The following is an 18643-nucleotide window of genomic DNA, read 5'->3' on the forward strand; positions in this document are numbered from 1 at the left end:
ATTTATTAATTCCACAAGCATATCTGTGGTTTGGTTTTTATTTATTCTTATTCTGACTGAAATAAAATTTCGATTTTTGTTGTTAACATAGATCCTATTTTTTATACTTCGTACAAGAAATTTGTGGGCGGTGAAAGTTTCTTAAAATGACTTCCATACAATAATATCGACGTACACCTGCACGTGGGCTAAATAGCGATGACTAGCAATTTGAAGTTCGATAAGCATGACTAATTAATTTGTCCAGGCAGCAGATTGTGATGTATTCGAAACCATTAATTTCATTAAGTAATAATACTTCAGCGTATTCGTTCCGACAGGTAATTCACCGTCGAATAATTGATTGAACATCGTAATTTCGTTAACGGACGTCCCATCACGCATTTCGATCATTTCTTGAGACACTAATTGTTACATTATACAAATGTTATAATAAAACGGAAATTCTGAAAGGCTCTAAAATACGAAGAATATTTCAATAAGTCAAACAATGTATTGCTATACCAGCAACTGTATTAATTTTTTACTATTTGAAACGTATGCGAGGCACTAAAAATTGTTATTGAAAAATTTTTAATCTGACTATATCGATTAAGTGTTACTTAGAACATTATAGTATTTAAAAGCTCCAAGTGTACATAAAAATTTGAAATTTGAGATGTAACAATGCTTTATAAATCACAAAAAATAAAACAGTGTAAATTACATAGTAAATGTAATTTAATAGTTCAATAAATTTACACCAGGTATGATTACAATTTTATAAACATAAAAGAGTTAAGCGAATAAATGTTAGTCCAAAGGTAAATTTTAGTATCAGAACTAATAAATCAAAATACACGTAAATAGTAGTAACATAAGCAGAAAAAGATATCGCAACGTTTCAATTTAATATTACTCAACGTTGAAAAATATAGACAAACAAAAATATAAGACACAATGCGAGACAGGAAGATAAGGTTGAATGCTCAGAGAATAATCTGCGCGGGTTTCGGGATGATTAATAGCACTTTGACAGCCGTATGAAATCCGAAAATTGCGGAATTCGGATAATCTACGAAGACGTCGCCTAAGTGATTCGCAAATTTCAACCAGAAGAGAGATAAAGACGGATTCGGGAATAAAGAGCAACGTGCGCGCGAGACGGAGGGAACCGAACACGGGGAGTGGGTGACAGAGGGCGGGGGAGGCCGTGCGCCGCACCCCGCGCGCAAAAATATCCCCGTTAACGATTATCAGCTCCTCTTTCCGTCTCGCGCCTCGTTATATTGTGTCTCCGTCGCGCGCGCAAATTTAGAAACAAAAGACGGGTGGAAGGCGCGTCCTGATTGGCCGACCGGTCCCTGGCTCCTCTCTCTGATTGGCCCGTGGGACCGCACCCATCCTGTAATGGCCGCTTTGTCGTTCCACGGCACACTCTGTGTGTACGCCGCGCTTGCACGCTTCAGGCAGCCTCGACAACCCCGTGCCGTCACGATTCTCCAACCCTCCCTCCCTCCCACCCTTCCTCCCTCTCTAGCCTCCCTCCTACCTTGGCCCACACCAAACCACCCCCGCTGCTCGCGGCGGCCGCCCTCGTGTACCTCGAATTATATCAAAATATAATCACCGGCTGCCGCGTACAGGCTCCCGACGTGTGTGTGTGCACGTGCGCGCGCGCGCGGCGTGTATACGTACGTGCATACACACACTCTGTACGACGCAGGAACACCATTCACGTATGCACAGAGGTGTCCGAGTCGTGGTCCGCGCGGGCCATTTTCTCTCGCGCTACATATCTCCCCCACTCCTCCGCGGAGTCCCCCGGGCTACGATGCGAATCGACAAGCGTGATAAGTTAGCGGCGGTGGTGGGAGCGTACAAACGGCGCGAAGGGATTCCCGGCTGCGAGACCACTTGGGCACCTCTGATGTACGATACGCACGTGTGCAGGCGCGCGATAGCGAATAAAGCGACGCTACGGACGAGCAGCGCACGCCGTGACACTCGGAGATTCTCTTTTGATCTGCCCCTCCCTCCCTCCCTCCCTCTTCTCGCTCTCTCTGGCTGGAAAAGAGGGATACGAGCTGGAGCTGCTTCCTGGATTTTTAACGAATGTTTCAAGCGCGCGCGTCGAGTCAATTTGCGATAACGCGTTCTTCAAAGATGAATTACGAAGATCAAGTTTTTGCGCGAGAGAGTTACATGTAACGACTTGTTACTCGTAACGAGAAATCACTTGTGCTAAGGATTGCGATACGACCAACCGCTCATAATAATAAGCTTCTCGTTGGGCGAAAGTGAGCGCGGCTTCTGCGCGGAGCGGTTTGCCTTTATGAAAAAGTTATGCCTAATCGCGCAGATGACTCTAACGGTCGGCCGCCAACACGTTCAGTGCGTGATGATACTGAGGACACTTGCCCGGCCATGTTTCCTCGCGGTGATGCCTGCTTACGTGCCATTTGCTCGTCGAAATTGTCCCGGGGAACCCCACATAATGGCCGAACGAAAGGCATCGCATCTCATACATCTTTCATATCTCGCATGCGTTGGACACACCCGCAAATGTTCCTTCGTGAGTCTATGGAGGATAATGGATGGGAAAACGCGCGCGGACGCGGAAGAGAAACGATTGGGAGAAAGAGACAGGAATAACGAGGAAGAGCAGAGAAAGAGAGAGGGGATGTAAATAGGGGATGCTGCGGAAGAATCAGACAGAGAAGGCAGAAGGGAAAGGGAACCTTGTTCCAGGTTCGCCATGAGGAAACTGATGTCAGTGCCTGCCGCCCTGTGGTTAACCGTTAGCCCTGGAAAATTCTTCCGTTCATGATTGCGATTTATGTAGCTGTGGGGGATGTTTCATCTTTGATGATAAACCGCCGACCAACGTGAAACCACCCCGGCCAAGCCCGTGACTATCGCGTCAACGATCAGGAGCGAACAAGAAACATTGTTGGAGAATGTGGATTGATTTTGTCTTTATCAAAATTAATAATAATTTGATGATTTATCTGTATCATAAATATTGTAAATCACGAATAAACTTGGAAATTAGAAATGATGATATAAAGAAGTAATAATCTTGATCGTTTGTACGATAGTTTGTTGAAGTTCGGTTTGTAGAATTGCAGTTTGATTTTGCAGAGGATGATTAATACCGATACATGCTGAAGTGATGGTAATCGGAAGATTAAGTTACCAATTAGAAACTACTTGTCTGATGTAATTTGGAGTTACGATCTTCTAAATGTTGAATGTAAAGTTACATTAGAAAGAACGGAGCAGTAATCGATATGAAATGCTGCGATATGAAAACTGAATTATATTAAACGATAATAATATAAAAATATAAATTAATTTATCAATTGACATGATACAATTTCATAGAATATTTTGTCACAGACACAACATAAAGTAAATAAAATATAATAACAAATTTTGTACATAATGTATAACATTACTTATAAACTACGAACTAATAAATTGCAAAACTATTAGACTGATATGTGGATTTGCGATTTAAGATCCTTAATTATGACCTTTTTCACTTAAACATCTGGAAGAATTATGCTCCAGATATTCCATTTATCTCCATAAATAATAATTTTACATAACAAAATTTTCTTTCTAATAGCGTTCCGAACAAGAGAGACAGACAGGAAAAGAGAGGGAACGTGTCGCTACTTTACTGGAATGAATAAAACTGTTGGAGTTCACATGTACAGATAAACGTTCTCGTTTTCGCTCACCTGTATCCTGTCCTCGGGCAGATCGGTTCTCAGGCTCAGCATCTCGCGGGCATAGACGTCAGGATAATGGGCCTCCTTGAAGGCTGCCTCCAGCGCCTCCAGCTGCTGTGACGTGAAGATCGTCCTGGAGCAACAACCACATGAACCTAGTTATATGCCATTACAGTTTCTATCTTAAATCTATCCTACCCCCGCGAAGGAGCATGTCACGTGACGTGCCCCGCAACTGCCAGGCGAATCAGTTCGATGCATCGATCTTCATTAATTATCTCTACTTATATTACTAAAAGATCACGTATTAAAATAATATAGTATATTACCTACTAAAACAATTACACATTTCTTTTATTGTGACATATCAATACAACAAGGGTAAATCTGAATTAAACTTTAGAAATTCACAAGAATCGTTGATGCATGATAAAGGTTACATTAAATTACAAATTTATCGCATATTATTGGTCTTCTTTTAAGCATTTTGAACATCGAGGGGCATTAAGATACATGTATATTTTTATCGTCTATTGGCTAATTATTATTATTACACTTAATATAAACATCGAGAACACCTAACATAAAAACATCGATATTCACAATCACGATAATTACGAAAACAACTCTCCGAAGCTTATACTTAATAAATCTAGCGCCGGAAAAGAAGTTATGCGCGAACGAGAAAGATGCATTTGATTTCTGCAGATAAAAACATCCCTTACATTATTTACACGTAATGCCAGTATCAGCGTTCGCGTAAGAGTGACAGAACAGACACGCAGTTTCGCGTCGACGGTATGCCTACCGATTAAAACGTTAATGTAATCTCCATGACGTCCTCTCGAATTCTCCCCCTCCCCCTTCCCCTCCCCACCCCTTTCGCCATTCTCGTTAACGTTATGTCGATACAAATACGACGAGAGACGCAACGAATGTCGGTAACCAATGATTACTTTGTTTCTTTGTTCTCCTCCCCCCCTTACTCTTTTTTTCTCTCTCATGAGAACAGACGCGTAACTCCACTGCAATTCAACGCGATGCGATGCGTTGCGAACGGAGCATAAGGAAGGCGCATACGCCTTCGTGATACGACAGAAACCGGAGAAGCGAATTTGACGGCAAGACGTCCAATTAGTCTTGCGATTCGACAAATTGTAGGTTGCGCGGGCGAGCGAGCTGGCATCTGCCTTTGTGGGCCGAACGAAAGCCTCGAAACTGAAAGTCATTTCCCGGACGATCATCGGCTCGTTAAGCGCGGACACGCGAAAATCGTCGACGACTTTGCTCCTCGGTTTTGTACGCTCGTTTAAAGACTGCCGTGTAATCGCCTCGGATCCCGCTGGATTGATTTCGGATCTTTGAATGGCGATCGCGCCGGGCTGTCGGCCGCGCTCGAATAAACGCCGCCTCGAAATTCGAAATGTTAAATCGGACGTTTCCGTGAATCGCGCGGTGTTTTTAATTATAGCCGCGTTGTAAAACGCAGCGAAATAGCGAAAGACTATTCGCTTGTTAGATACATGTAATTGCAAAACTGCTTCCGTTTGTAAATTTTTATGTAGTCTTTTCGTTAATGCGATTTTTTATTTATCTGTCTGTTAAGCGTGAAAGAATGCGCGATATTCACTCGCCATATTTTTACTCCTAGCGAGGTGGATTTTTATTTTGCATTACGATTTACGCGTTTATAGATTTCCACGTTTATAGGTTTACAACGTTTAAATTATCTGATATTATTTTTACAAATAAAAATTATTCACGTGGGTTTAAGCGCGTAAATAAATTTGTACAACTGCGCGCGCGCGTGCGACGTCCCGAAGATTAATTTGCCACTGCGGATGTTTATCGAAAATTGAGATCAAGCTTGAATTTTTGGCGTAAGTGTTCGTACAAAAGATTTGCCCAAGTACATTACATGGCAAAAATCATATTTATGCCGTTCAATTCCGGAAACACAATCGAATTGAATTCACCGTGCGCCAAAGGGCCGCGCAATTATTTCCCGCAAAATCGGCGATTGCATTTGCACGGACGTTGATTTCGCACCGATAGTTGATTCAAATATTCAATAACATTTACCGCGCGACGTAATGATGGAACGCAACGAACGAAGGGTTTGCGACGCTTTCATTTTTTCGTTCCTCTCGTTGCAAGTTCCATCGAAACGCGCTCGTTTCGACTTCAAGTTCACCGCGTGCTTTTTCCGGCGTTTTCCGATTTTTCTCAGGGTTGCATGCTAATTGGAACGTCGAGTAATCTCCCGAACAATACGCGATCCGGACTGAAATGCCGCGGAAAACGCGCAGTGACACTACGTAAAGTTTCTATCAGAGCCTCACCTATGACGGCGTTTCTTCTTCTTCTTCTTGTTGAAACCCGAGAGGCCGTCTACCGTGAAGTCCTTCCCCGATTCTATATTGTGTCCGACACCTGTAACAACAGAAAAACAGGCGTGAACTGTTGCAGAACGTCAAACTGCGCAGCGGATATCTATACCGTCGTGTAACTTTTCCAACGGATAACAGAAATACAAAAATAATCGTTTGTATTGTTATTCGTTGTATTATTATTCGCCATTATTATCGCGCACGGGATTTTCTGCCGTAATGAATATGTTTTAATAAAAATGTAAGCATAATTGCGAAACACGACGCGCGGCGAATTAATGGAATTAATTCGTTTTCGCGCTAGAAAAATCGGCGGGTGTCGGTATTAATATTTTACTGAATTTTACCGAATTACACTGGCCTCATTATTTGGTAGCATTATCTGTAATTGATAATTATACGGCTCTCTGTGTGTTGGAGAGCCGCGTAATGCATCACGTATCAAATTACCTATTATACCAGACCTGCAATGATTCGGGCTCCGAATACCGACCAGCTGTGTGCCTAAAAACAAGCGAGTTTTGCATTTCCGCGATGGCTTTCCATCGATTTACCCTTTCCCGCTTTACTTCGCTGTAAAAATGTTGAGCGGGCTAGGTTAATATCTTTTTTTTTTTAATTAATCCGTTTAGTCAAAATTACTGCCCGTTGCTTAACAGAGCGATAAATATAAAGCTCTCTGGTGCATTTGCTTTTGTCCTTTTTCAACAGACAGTATTTAACATTGTAAGAATAAAATAAAATATTTTATATATTTACATAATGGATATTATCTTGATGAATATTATTTTTATGGGTCTTTTTAGGAGAGATACACAAAATACAAATATCTCTTAAAGATTTTTTATACGCATCCATATGTATTTGTATAATTATATTCTTCTATTTTAGTAGCTTGCTAAAGCTACTAATAGCTAAAGTTCATAAGATTTTTATTTCTTTTTGTATATCAATCCCCTATTCCTTCATTCATCAAGAAACGATTTTATAAAATCTTCGTAAACTCGAAAAAATCGCTGAATAAAATTATATCATTTTATCACTGTGCATTTAAGCGCACTTTTTCATCCGATAATTTCGAACATTGCAATTAGGAAAATTCACATGGCGGTTGAAAACTTTCCGAGTCGCTCACGCATAAACGGTAATTTTTTTAACACGGCAAATTGGTACACGCGTCAATGTGTGTGTGTGTGAGCGAGGGGGGGGGGGGCGAGAAACATAGACAGATAGAGAAAGAACGAGAAAAAGGGAAGGAATAAGGGAGCGCAAGGCCTCCGTAAGTGCTCGCCAAAACGTGAACGGCTGCGAGGAGAGAATATCCGCTGGCCGAAAATAATGATCAATTGTAAATTAATGTGGAATTAACGAGCGAAAAGCAACTCTCGGGGCGGCGCCTGCCTGCCTGCCTGCCTGCGCACAATGAAGCTCTTGCCTAAGGGTAACTCTCGTTACTACTGTTCCCCGCCGCCGTTGGTACCACCGCCGGCGGCTAATTAACTAGTAATTAAGAGCTTAATTCCAATTATGCGTGTCCCACGACTAATTGGAGTCTGAAACGTTTGCTGATGTCACCATTAGTGCGCGGCCGGCTGGCTGGCTGGTCGGCAGCTTTCCTCGTTCAGTCGGCATTCTGATAACGTTTTTACGTGCGAGTCGGGCTATATCGCTCTAGGTGCATCACGCGCAAAATTTTTTAGTTACATACTGTTAATATTATTGTATTGTAATAGTTTACCCTTCTCTCTTTATTGTGATAAAATATATATGCGTAATAATAATAATATTAGATTAACTATGTAATCTGGGTCTAGATCGTGATACAACTCAATGGAACGATTTTTATTGCTTATCCTGCTATACAATTAATATGACAAGCTATGTTGTGCTGTCATGCGTACGTGTTTAGTTTGATTCATCACCATCTAGAAATGACCCGAATTAATGAATGATCTAATAATAGCGCATTAATTATTAACAGATTTATCACGATTGTCAATTAATATTTCACCGCGCGATTATGACAACTCTTGTTAATTTGTAATAAACAATGTTAGTTTCTTGACTAAAGTCCTGATGAAGATTACAATGTGACACACGGATTTTACTGAGCAATCTTCTAATTATTTTCGTCACAATTCGATACAACAAATATTCGCGGTTAACGATATTAATATTAATATTAATTTTACTTTGTGCTAGCGCGTTTTTCTGTAAGACATGTACAAATTATTGAAAGAACTTCCGATTGCATTGGATAGTCTTTTTTCCTTTCCCCTTCTTCTCTCTCTTCTTAGATGACAAGTAGCTTCTAAATTTGTGTTTTGCAAGCGGTCATGACGAAATATTCTGATAAATATTGTGATGACTGCTAAAGTCGAGAATTCGTGATTGTGAATCGTTATTGCGAATAAAAAAATGGCGCCGGCACTGCTTTGTATAAATTATTGGAGTCGCAAGAACGAACTTCTGACTAATGCGGCGACCAAGCGTACGTGTTACAATCAAAGTTAAATAAGTTGCGTTTAGCAATAAAGCAATAGCAGGAGGAAGGAAAAATAAATATTTCAAGCTCGGAGCACGGCGACGCTTGCGTTTCGCGCGCGATGCATTGTTTTCAGTGCTGTAAAGAGGCCTCTTTATGCCCCTGGTTTCACGTTGCCTTCTTGTTCCGGGTTTTCAAGTGAGCTCATTACCTCAAGACGCTGGATCAATCGCTGCTCGCGTAATGTCGCGCTAACGCGCATAAATATCTTCGTTTGAGCTCGAGATTTCGCTCCTTGCGTCGAGAAAGCGACAATCAAAAGAAAAGAACAAAGAGATTTCATCCGATTGACTACTTGACTCTTTTTCTACGAAGGGTAGCATACTTGTTTTCGAAAAATGTGACGCTGTTTCCGAACATCGAGTTTGAGGAAACCGTTTGTTCAGCAAACGCATTTATTCTGGAGTAACAAAAGTTTCATTTATTCAATAATATAAAATTGTGCGTAAATTATATCTATTAAAAAATCTATTAAATCTTTTAAAGTACGCACGAAAAGATTTTCTGTAAAAGCTGCGATTCTACAAAATGGCGTCAGCTAAGTAAACAGAATTTTTAATTGAACAAATTTGGCAACAGAAGACACAATAATGTATTAATTACTATAATAATAACTAGTTCTATATTTTATATACATGGTCCGTCTTCACATAAGCTTGACGCAAAACACGACCGTGGTTTTGATTAACTAAGCTTAAAATATTCTTTTTTAATATTTTCGAACATACGCGTGTAAAAGCAATGCGGAGATTATTAATCTAAAAAAATTAATTTATTTATTATTAATTATTAATTTGACACGGCATAAATGTTATCGATTTCGTATTTAATCCGCGCGGAATGAATAGGAATGGAACTCTTTCCAAACCTAAAAAAAAACATTGTATATAAAGTGACGAAAACATTAATCAATCATAACTGCGTGCATTAACTGCGTGCATATCGCGAGGATCATGATAAATCGATTATGTTCTCAAAGCAAGGGAAAGAGTGAGAGAGAAAGAGACAGAGGAAGAGATCCAATTTGAGAGAAATCGGAAAATATCGTATTTCATCCTGCGTTGTTTCCGTTACCATGGCGAGTGCTCGACAGCGTGAAAGTGATCGATATCGCGCGCAGGAGGAAATGCGACGCTCCTAAGTAGGAGTCCGCAACCAAATCGATTAATCAAATCTAGTTAGCCATTACGCGAAACGTTAGCCGGACCGTCTAATTCGGCCTGGACTTAATCCCGTTGTAGGGTACCCTCGACAACGTGTATCGCGCGATCTCCCTCCCACAATTTCCCAAAGGGTACAGAACTCTCGAAAAATAATTACTTGCTCGGTGTCGTGGCTCGGTGCGCCGAATATCGGACGCTGCAGCTCCGCTCGTATATTCTCGGCTTGTTAGAAAATTTATAATGTAGCTAATTTATTAATAAATATATATGTGCATAAAATAATCAAATATTTAAATTGCATTACTAATGCAAGTTTCAAATATTCTCAGAAAGTCCATATTCTTTGATTTTCTTGATTAATTCTTACTTGGGTGTAAAAAGCTTTAAAGTGTGCTCGTTTGGAAGTTCCGTGATCATGGAATGATCCGCGGATATCAGATGTTACATTCGTTACAGAAGTCAGAATTCTGTAGTAAATTCTGCAGCTTTACTCATCCATCCATCCATCAAAAGTACGATCAAAACCGAAATATCATTCACGTGAGATTTTTGAAATATTCTTTGCCGGAATAAAACCCAGAATATCCTTTTCGCGAGTGTAATAATCCAGAATAAAATCCAACTACTCATGCAAGATCTTCGGAATAAAACGCAGCGTATTCTTGAAACGGCGCGCGAATATCGGCCACAACATCCGTCGCAAAAGTCAGTACTTCGAAAAATCCGGAGAGCGGATTTCCCGACTCTATTCATCCACGTCCCATCAGTAGTATTACAATCTGGCATGAAGTAGGACTCGCGCACGAGGTCCTCGGAGTGTCCCTTTTCCGCGCAGGGTACAAAGTATTCTCGAACGATATCGCGGATATCGGACGTCCATCATCGCGCACATCGCGGGACGTAACGACGATTCTCCCTCTGTGAGAGTGCCGCGAGTCCTCTCGTGCGTCGTCGAAACGCCGGAATAGTCGCATCCCTTCAGCGCGGCGCGTATTCACGCGCGCTTTACACGCGCTGGAAACCCCGAAGTGTATGTACACGTAGGCGCGACGATCGGGACGAGAAAGGGTGAGAAGGGCGGTAGCGGAGGTGGGATGGGGAGGGGACGTGACGTGACGAGCGCGCGGGAGAGGGGGGAAGTAGGTGCGAGCGTTGGAAAGCCCCGACACGCGCGCGCGGGGAGAGGGTGCCGTCACCGGTGGTGGTGTGTGATGCGGTAGGTTACGCTCGTCCGGCCGTGATGGTGTGCGTCAGCAGGCACACGCGGGAGGGGAGGAGGGGCGAGGGACGGAGAAGGGTGGGAGGGGATCACGGCCGGGGGGGGTGAGCGCGGGATGGTGGTTGCCGTCGGGTGGATGAGCGCGTGTGTTGCGCTGGCTGGCTGGCAGGCCGGTTACCAGGCAACCGGGCGATAAGGAGCGTTGGATGGCCAATGGCGGCCTTCAAAATACCCCCTTCGTCTAACACGGCTTGTTTCGCCCGCTTTCGTGCAAGCGGCTTTCGTAGAGCGAGACAGAGGCGAGCTTTCGCGCTTTAGTAGCTGTTAAGGCCTTAAGCATCGCGTCTTTGGACCGTTCGCTCCTTCTTCCCTCCCTCCTCGCCCCTTTGCCGTCCCCATCCGAGGTCGCCAGGGGGTCTCGGAGGAAGGCTCTCCCTCGCCCTCCCTCGTGCTTCTACTGATCTTCCGGTTAATTGATATTCTGATCTAATGCGTTGATGATGATGTTTCTTACCCAGAGGTGGAGCAGGCATAGAGGGAGGAACGTTCTTCGACGATTTGATAGGTACCTCGAGCGTCAGAAGAAAGATAAAGAGGATCCACGTCTCCTAGTAGAGGAAATAGTTAACGCAGGGTTCTCGGGATGTTGAGTTTAAGATAACATGTCCAGCGTGTCTGGCTTGCTGATTCATGATGCTTGAATAACATACTGATATCCAAACTGTTTGGATTGTAGGATTATGTAATGCATTTCGCGTTTACTGTGTCTGATATTTACGATGTAGGATCGGATAGGAGTAAAAAGAGTTTACATGCATTAAGACAGTTAACGATAATAACGATAGTTATTTGATCTAGCAATGACAGGAGTTTTCTTATTAAGCTTTCTTTCTTCTCTCGTTATATTTTAAGAATATGTCTTTTAGGAACTTAGCATATTAATTGTCTCTTGTTACATCCAAAATTATTATAGTTCATGCAAGAAGGTATCACAATTTTTACAAACCATTTTTTCGTGCAAACTTCAAGTTTACTTTTACCTCTTTTGTTTGGAAAAAGATAATTTTTAATAAATTTCTGTTGTATACAGGATCATTCAAAACTCGTTCAAGATTTTTCAAGTCACGCAACAATAACAAGATAGCAATAAATAACGAGGATAGAACGGCTTACATTTTACAGATCGCGCCGTTAACTGTTTTCAACTTGGTGGCACACTCACAGTTGTTTACACGATACGAGCGCTGTACGAGTGTCGCAGTACGCGTCTACTATCAGCTCAGAATAATAGGATTGCAGCTCGTGCGACCCGCGTCGCGCACGTTTTTGACGATTCCATAGCACTAAGGATCGAACCCGACATTCCGCGCGACGAGAATCGACATCCCAAAAGGAAAAAGGGGGAAACAGAGAGTGAGTTTACATCCAGCAAATGGAAACGCGTGAAGTGTTACGAGCGAAAGGGGGAGGCGACACGACGCTGTCGTCGTCGTCGTCGTCGTCCTCGTCCTCGTCGTGTCGTTACGTTGTCGGTGGGCCGTGTGCATGATGGTCCCGCGGGAACGGTAGGAGGACCGTGGTAGCGCGTAGCACACCCCCGGGACTTCTTCTGCTACCACTTGTCCGCATTAAACCCCGGACACTAATCCCGAAATTTAATTTGGAAATCTTTTCAGGCGCGACTCGCCGTGCCGCGCCGCGCGCTGTGTACGCGCGGCGAAGACATTTTAAACCCGGGAATTACCCGCCCTTTTGTACGTGGTAATTGAAAATTCGTTTCCGCCCTTCCCTCCCTCCCGCCCGCCCAGCCTTCCTCTGTCTCTTTCTCTCTTTTTCTCTCTCCGTTCTGCCCTTCCTTCGCAGCCCGAAGAAGGGATAAATGGCCCTTTGTAAGGTGAACGAGCCAACACGATCGAGCGAGCGTCCTCGCGTTTCTCCCTCGCTTCTACTTTGTATCGATCGCGAAATATGACTTGACAAACGTAACGGGAAACAAATCGGCATTGGCTCGCAATTTATTTCGGGCTGGTTTCCTATTGACGATATGCTGTTCTTGTGTGATTTTCTTTTAAGAACAGATGACGTTAGCATGCCTCGTGATGTGCGACAACTGCACTTTGCCTTGTATTATAAAAGGGAGGCATTATAATGCTTGCAATAATATAATTTCTGACGATATTGTAAAAGATGTATAATAAATAAAATAAAAAATACACACGTATACGAATAATGAAGAAACATTATTGGTGTATAAGAGTTAATTTAACAACGTACAAGTGTCATTGCGTGATGCATTGAGGTGAAAAGTATATCTTCTCTTTGCCAGAATTAAATTTAGAAAATGTTATGATATATACATACGACGATAATATAACATGTAGACACATAAAATTCACGAAAAGATTATTGTAAGTTATTCGCAAATTTTATAAATCATGAATTAGCCATTTGTGATAAATTTATCGCGCTAACAGATCCTGTCCGGACAAAATCGCATTACTCGCCGATTTTGCACGCTGCCGCTGACTTTAGTCACGCCTCACTGTCAACCCCTTACTTTTCCTGCTCGTACATAAAATCGGTGCAAATTCATTTCAATCCTGTATCCTTGCAACATGTAATTTTTTAGACAAATATTTTATATTTATATCGTACACATGTAATATATTTCAACGTACTTTACGTTTAAAAACTGAAAAATTGTTAAAATATCTATTTATCACATCAGCGAATATTTCGCAACGTGATGAAATATTTTTATCCAAAAGCATCTATCAAACATAACAGATTTGCGAGAAGATTTATTATCAAACGATAGAGAAAAAGAGATATCAAAGAATGCTTTATATATTTATACCGTGAATATCATCAAAATCGAAAGAGAGAAGTTTGAATTAGTCTTCAAGCAATAAATGTCGCATCGATGGGCAGTCCGAGTCCATCATTGGCGCCAATCGCTGAGGCACGCCTTAAAAATGCATCGAGCCGGGAATTATTTATAGGGCGCATGAAACGTGTAACGCGGTCGTTTACATAGTCGGCGGGGCGAATGGAGCGTATTCGAGCGTAGTCGAAGTCTAGATACATCCCGAGGGATGTTTCGGTAGATTAGGGGTCCTCCACCCTGCCGGTTCCACTGCACCACGCTACGGCGTGTACGACACTTGTAACGGACCAGCCGGCGGCTCTGAGGGTAAACTGCTAATGCTTTCGCGATGTTTTTGGGGTCGAATTAATTTGGTCGGCTCGATCGTCGGGTTCTCTGGAGAGTCACACGCCGGGGCCCTGCGATTTTTTTCTTTCGCGTCCGATTAATCCGGCGTTAAGTACGTCACGACAGGGGTAAGCTTCGCGCGGTGATGTATGTCCCGTCGAGACAAGTAGAAGATAATGAATCGATTTTAACATTTGTCTCGAACGTTCCCGAGGCTCTAATACAACCCCCTAAAACGTTGGAAATTGTCTTCTATTTTTTATGAGCTTTGCGATAAGTGATTCTGTTACTTGGAAGATTGGTATTGATGATCGTTGTGACAAGAAATTGAGTCTCTGGTAAAATTCGAGTAGTTATTACTTGTGTTTTCACATTTGTATTTTAGATATGAGATTAATATTATTTGTATTCAAAACTATCTGTTCGAAATAAGTTTCTTCGTTTTCGATGATCTCTTGCTCTTTTTATATTATTTATTAATATTAAAATAATAATTATAATATATTTATAATTTTTATAATATTTATAATATTTTACTATAATGTTTGTTATAACAGTGTTATACATTGTAATACTAGTCGGTAACATTTACAACATCATCATTGAAACACTATCACTTTTGGATTCATATACGTATATCATGACAATCTTTCTATTAATTATCGGAAAACTAGATAAATGCTTTTTATTTATTTCTTATCGCGAAATATTACTCGATTCACGTTCCAGTATAGGGTAGATTTAATGAATACGATGATTAATGAATACCAAACCGAGTAATAATAAATTCCAGGTTCCAACAAGCGATTCTCAGAATCTTCGACCTTTCTTAATCTCCAACATTTCATCTTAATTCTTCTCTTTTTTCTCTTAACGCAAAGTTCACACCTCACGTGCTTTCACGTGCGCAGCTCAGTTTATTCTTACTCTCGTGATGGTCATGCTTGAAATTCGAATCCTCAAGAACAGTGTGAATATTGTGATGTCCGCGCATTCAAATGCCAAGCAGGGACAAAGAACGAAGTGTTGATTGCCCGAAAGCAAGGCATTTTTTAGCGATGTTCTTGAAGCTCGTGCTCTCGAGTGGTGAGTGAGAATGCAAGTGCAAGAGGATTCTTATTCGTTGTTTGTCATCCGCGACGTTACGTTATCTCGTACAATAAACTTGAATGAGACAAGATTATTATTATATTAATTAAAAGCAAGAGAGTCACAAGTGCAGTCAAATAATTAGTTCGTTCATCTTGACGTCTAAAGTTATATACAATATGTATATATAAAGTTTTTTTCACAAATTACTACTTTTATTAAAGTTTCCATCGTGCGATCTTCAATTATGTCATATAATTTGAGACAAATTTAAAAACACGCAGTAATAATTATTCTAGTCGGGCAAGGAAAATATCACAATTTTACAAGAGATCTATATAATATTCTAGAAGAGAAATTCAGTTTCAGTTGAAGTAAACCACACTTTATGAGTAAATTGTATCCGGTTGTAAATTTTCCAATAGATTTTTCAAATTAAGGTATTAATCCAAAATAATTGACGCGGTACAGCTCAAGAGATCACAGAGGTATTGCAGATATCAAATAAAATTGTTACATTGCATTTAGAGAAATTTGGTAATGTGATTCGGTTCGATTTTGCTCCCGCAAAAATCAGAAATTATACTTATTATACAACTCTTTATTCTTTCCGAAAACGTCAAGGTCAAATAAAGTATTTTAGGACATCCTCAGCATCGCGCATCTGGAGTTCTTACTGAAGGGAATCTCCCACACATGCCTTTCTCTTAATCTTGCATTGGAAAACGGAGAGAAGCAAAAGGGACAATCGATCCAACTCGCACTGTCTTCTCGCTGGCAGGGGAATCAAATGGAGAAGATGAGATGCGGTTTTTAGCGAATCGCCTAACGGGGGAAACGAGAGAGGGAGGCTCCGGACGGCCGCGCGCTGACGCCTCGGCAATCCCCGAAATAAATTCACTTCCAGCACGTGTGCGGCTACCATAGGGCGCCCTTTATGTAATATACCAGCGGGGCGAGAGGAAAAGAGATACAGAGGGAAGACACAGGACTAGAGACAGCGAGCGGGAGAAAGAACTGCCGCGCTAGTCGGAAAAGGAAGGAGAAACTAGCTGGGAACGAGGGAGAAGGCAAGGAGGAGGAAGAGAGCGAACAAGAGGGGAAGAGACGAGGAGACTGAAAGAGAAAGAGAGAGAGAGGTGGGGGGAAGGGGAAAGAGAGAGACAGGGCAACGCGGCTACCCCTTTCGACTGGGCAGTACCGGCATAAGTCAGGAATTCCTGGCACGCAGTATATTGCGCGGGGATGTGGAGGCGCGCGGCGGTTATAAGCTATAGTCCCAGGCGTGGCATGGCATGCACAGCCATTTACTTCATTATGTCATTAAGCTTAATGGCCCTGGCCCTAACACGACTCTAGGCTATAGCCACTTCTACAGTTCGTCCCCATTAATTCCTCTCACTCTCCCCGTCTCCTTCCGCCGCCGTCGCCACCACCACCGCCGCGACCATCTCCAGGGCCACCTCCTGTCCACCCACCGCGCCCACCGGCGGCTCTGTCGGGAGCTATCCTCGCGTCGGTCTCGCAATGAGCATCGACTTTACACCGATGACCGGGGAAATTGTCCAGCTGTCCTGGAAAATTTAGTATCCCGCTGGAGTCGCGGCGACGCCAACGTGACGCTTGACGGTACTTATCGTGGACTTTTGTCGGAAAGCTTGCAGAAGTGAGCGGAAGCGGAAATGAGCTTCCGTGCAGAATGCATTACCGTTTGAGTTTTGCTGCACGAATTTTGTAGGAGGTGCATTCGTAGGAGGCTAGCTTCCATATTGATTGGAGGAGACTCAGTGGGAGGAAGTTCAAGTGGACCTAATATTGCGGGAGAAAAGGAGAATGCATAACGCGTCCATGGATCGAACCGATTATCTTTATGTTAATAATATTGTGCTATATAATTGCAAGTACAGGATAGGTCCTCCTAAAACAAATGCGAATTGTTAGGAGACTGTATCTATTATAACATAGCTTTAGAGAAATTTGGAAATAAAAATGTGTCACTGTGCGTGGCCGTGCTGTGTATTCACTGGTTGGTTAGACAGCCCTTCTTCCGTTCGGATGACCACTTATATACACTTATATACACTAGATGTCTTTCAAATTATCCCTGCTCCGATGAATCGAGACAATACCTATTAGATATTTGAATTCTATTTATCACGACTAAATGGCAGGGGCATGTGTATGATAATTTATGTACATATGTATGAACATTATGTTCTCAGTTTAATGGAAAGGTCTAGATTCTTAACAGTTGTACGATATTTATATGTTATATATCAACGTTATATTTTCTAATTGAAGTGATTCTAATTGAAATAATTGAATAATGCTGAATATGGAATAATCATCTGTTGAATAATAGGTCTTTTACAAATAACGTCATTAAATGCCGAACACCGAATGAACAGTCAATATACAAATTGAAATATTTTATGACTCAATAAACACGTGATTGTTTGGATAGTGTACATTTGTATTTATTGTACCGTTAATATCATCATTTGGCTAATTGCTAAAATTAATCGTTCTATTAACAGGAGTGAATTTCTTGTAAAATACATTACCAGCCTTTACTTATTAAAAAGTTGAATTTTATAAAATAATCTGTAGTAGGGTGAATGCACCGTTTGTGGCCATTGCGCCTATTTTGGCCATCTTCGTCTTTATTAAGATTTTCTAAGTTAGGGTTGGCTGTAGTGCGCAGCAATTTATATAAAATTGTGTAAGATATATTTATATATTCATTTCGCGATTGCTGCGCACTACAGCCAACCCTATGACTTAGAAAATCTTAATAAATGACGAAGATGGCCAAAATAGGCGCAATGGCCACAAACGGTGCATTCACCCTATGTCTGCATTTAGAAGAATGCTTCGCAATTCACTTATTTTCATCTTTTGGAAGCAGTTTTAAATACGCAATTTAATACGCAAATAGATTTTAAGTACAATTAATTAAATAAAAAATGCTATGCTTGTTAAGTATCATAATGAGCGCTAATCGCAAGCATGCTTAACGTCATATTTTAACGCACGTGATGAAAATAATTGTAATATAATATAATAATATATCACAATTATTATCAATTTACCCGTTTCAATATCTTACACGATCTCTTTTGAATTTTAATTTTATTTCTTCCATTCCTCCAGTTAATAAGGAATGGATACTTGTAAAACTCAATCATCATCTGCTACTCAATTTAACTAAACGAGCTTGTCGGCGAAGTCTCGTCGCGAGAAACTCCGAAAGTAGTTTGTCTCAACACGGCAGCACAGCGTCTAAAGGCATATGTAACGTTTC

At 41.5% G+C, this 18643-nt stretch overlaps 1 protein-coding gene across 4 annotated transcripts in view; it reads right to left on the minus strand.

Moving 5' to 3' along the window:
- LOC105283320 (dorsal root ganglia homeobox protein) overlaps positions 1 to 18643 on the minus strand; it is a 68068-nt gene that overhangs the window by 23383 nt on the left and 26042 nt on the right. For 2 of the 4 annotated variants that reach the window (XM_011345966.3, XM_011345964.3), the window contains exons 3-4: positions 6062 to 6152; positions 3729 to 3858 (exon numbers count right to left, since the gene is read on the minus strand). In XM_011345966.3, the coding sequence (XP_011344268.1) occupies positions 3729 to 3858; positions 6062 to 6152 (221 nt within the window). The remainder of the gene's footprint in view (positions 1 to 3728; positions 3859 to 6061; positions 6153 to 18643) is intronic. The other 2 variants (XM_011345968.3, XM_011345965.3) reach the window with 1 other exon arrangement.

This window comes from Ooceraea biroi, chromosome 1 (genome assembly GCF_003672135.1).
Source record: "Ooceraea biroi isolate clonal line C1 chromosome 1, Obir_v5.4, whole genome shotgun sequence".
In the NCBI taxonomy this organism is placed as follows: Eukaryota; Metazoa; Arthropoda; class Insecta; order Hymenoptera; family Formicidae; genus Ooceraea; species Ooceraea biroi.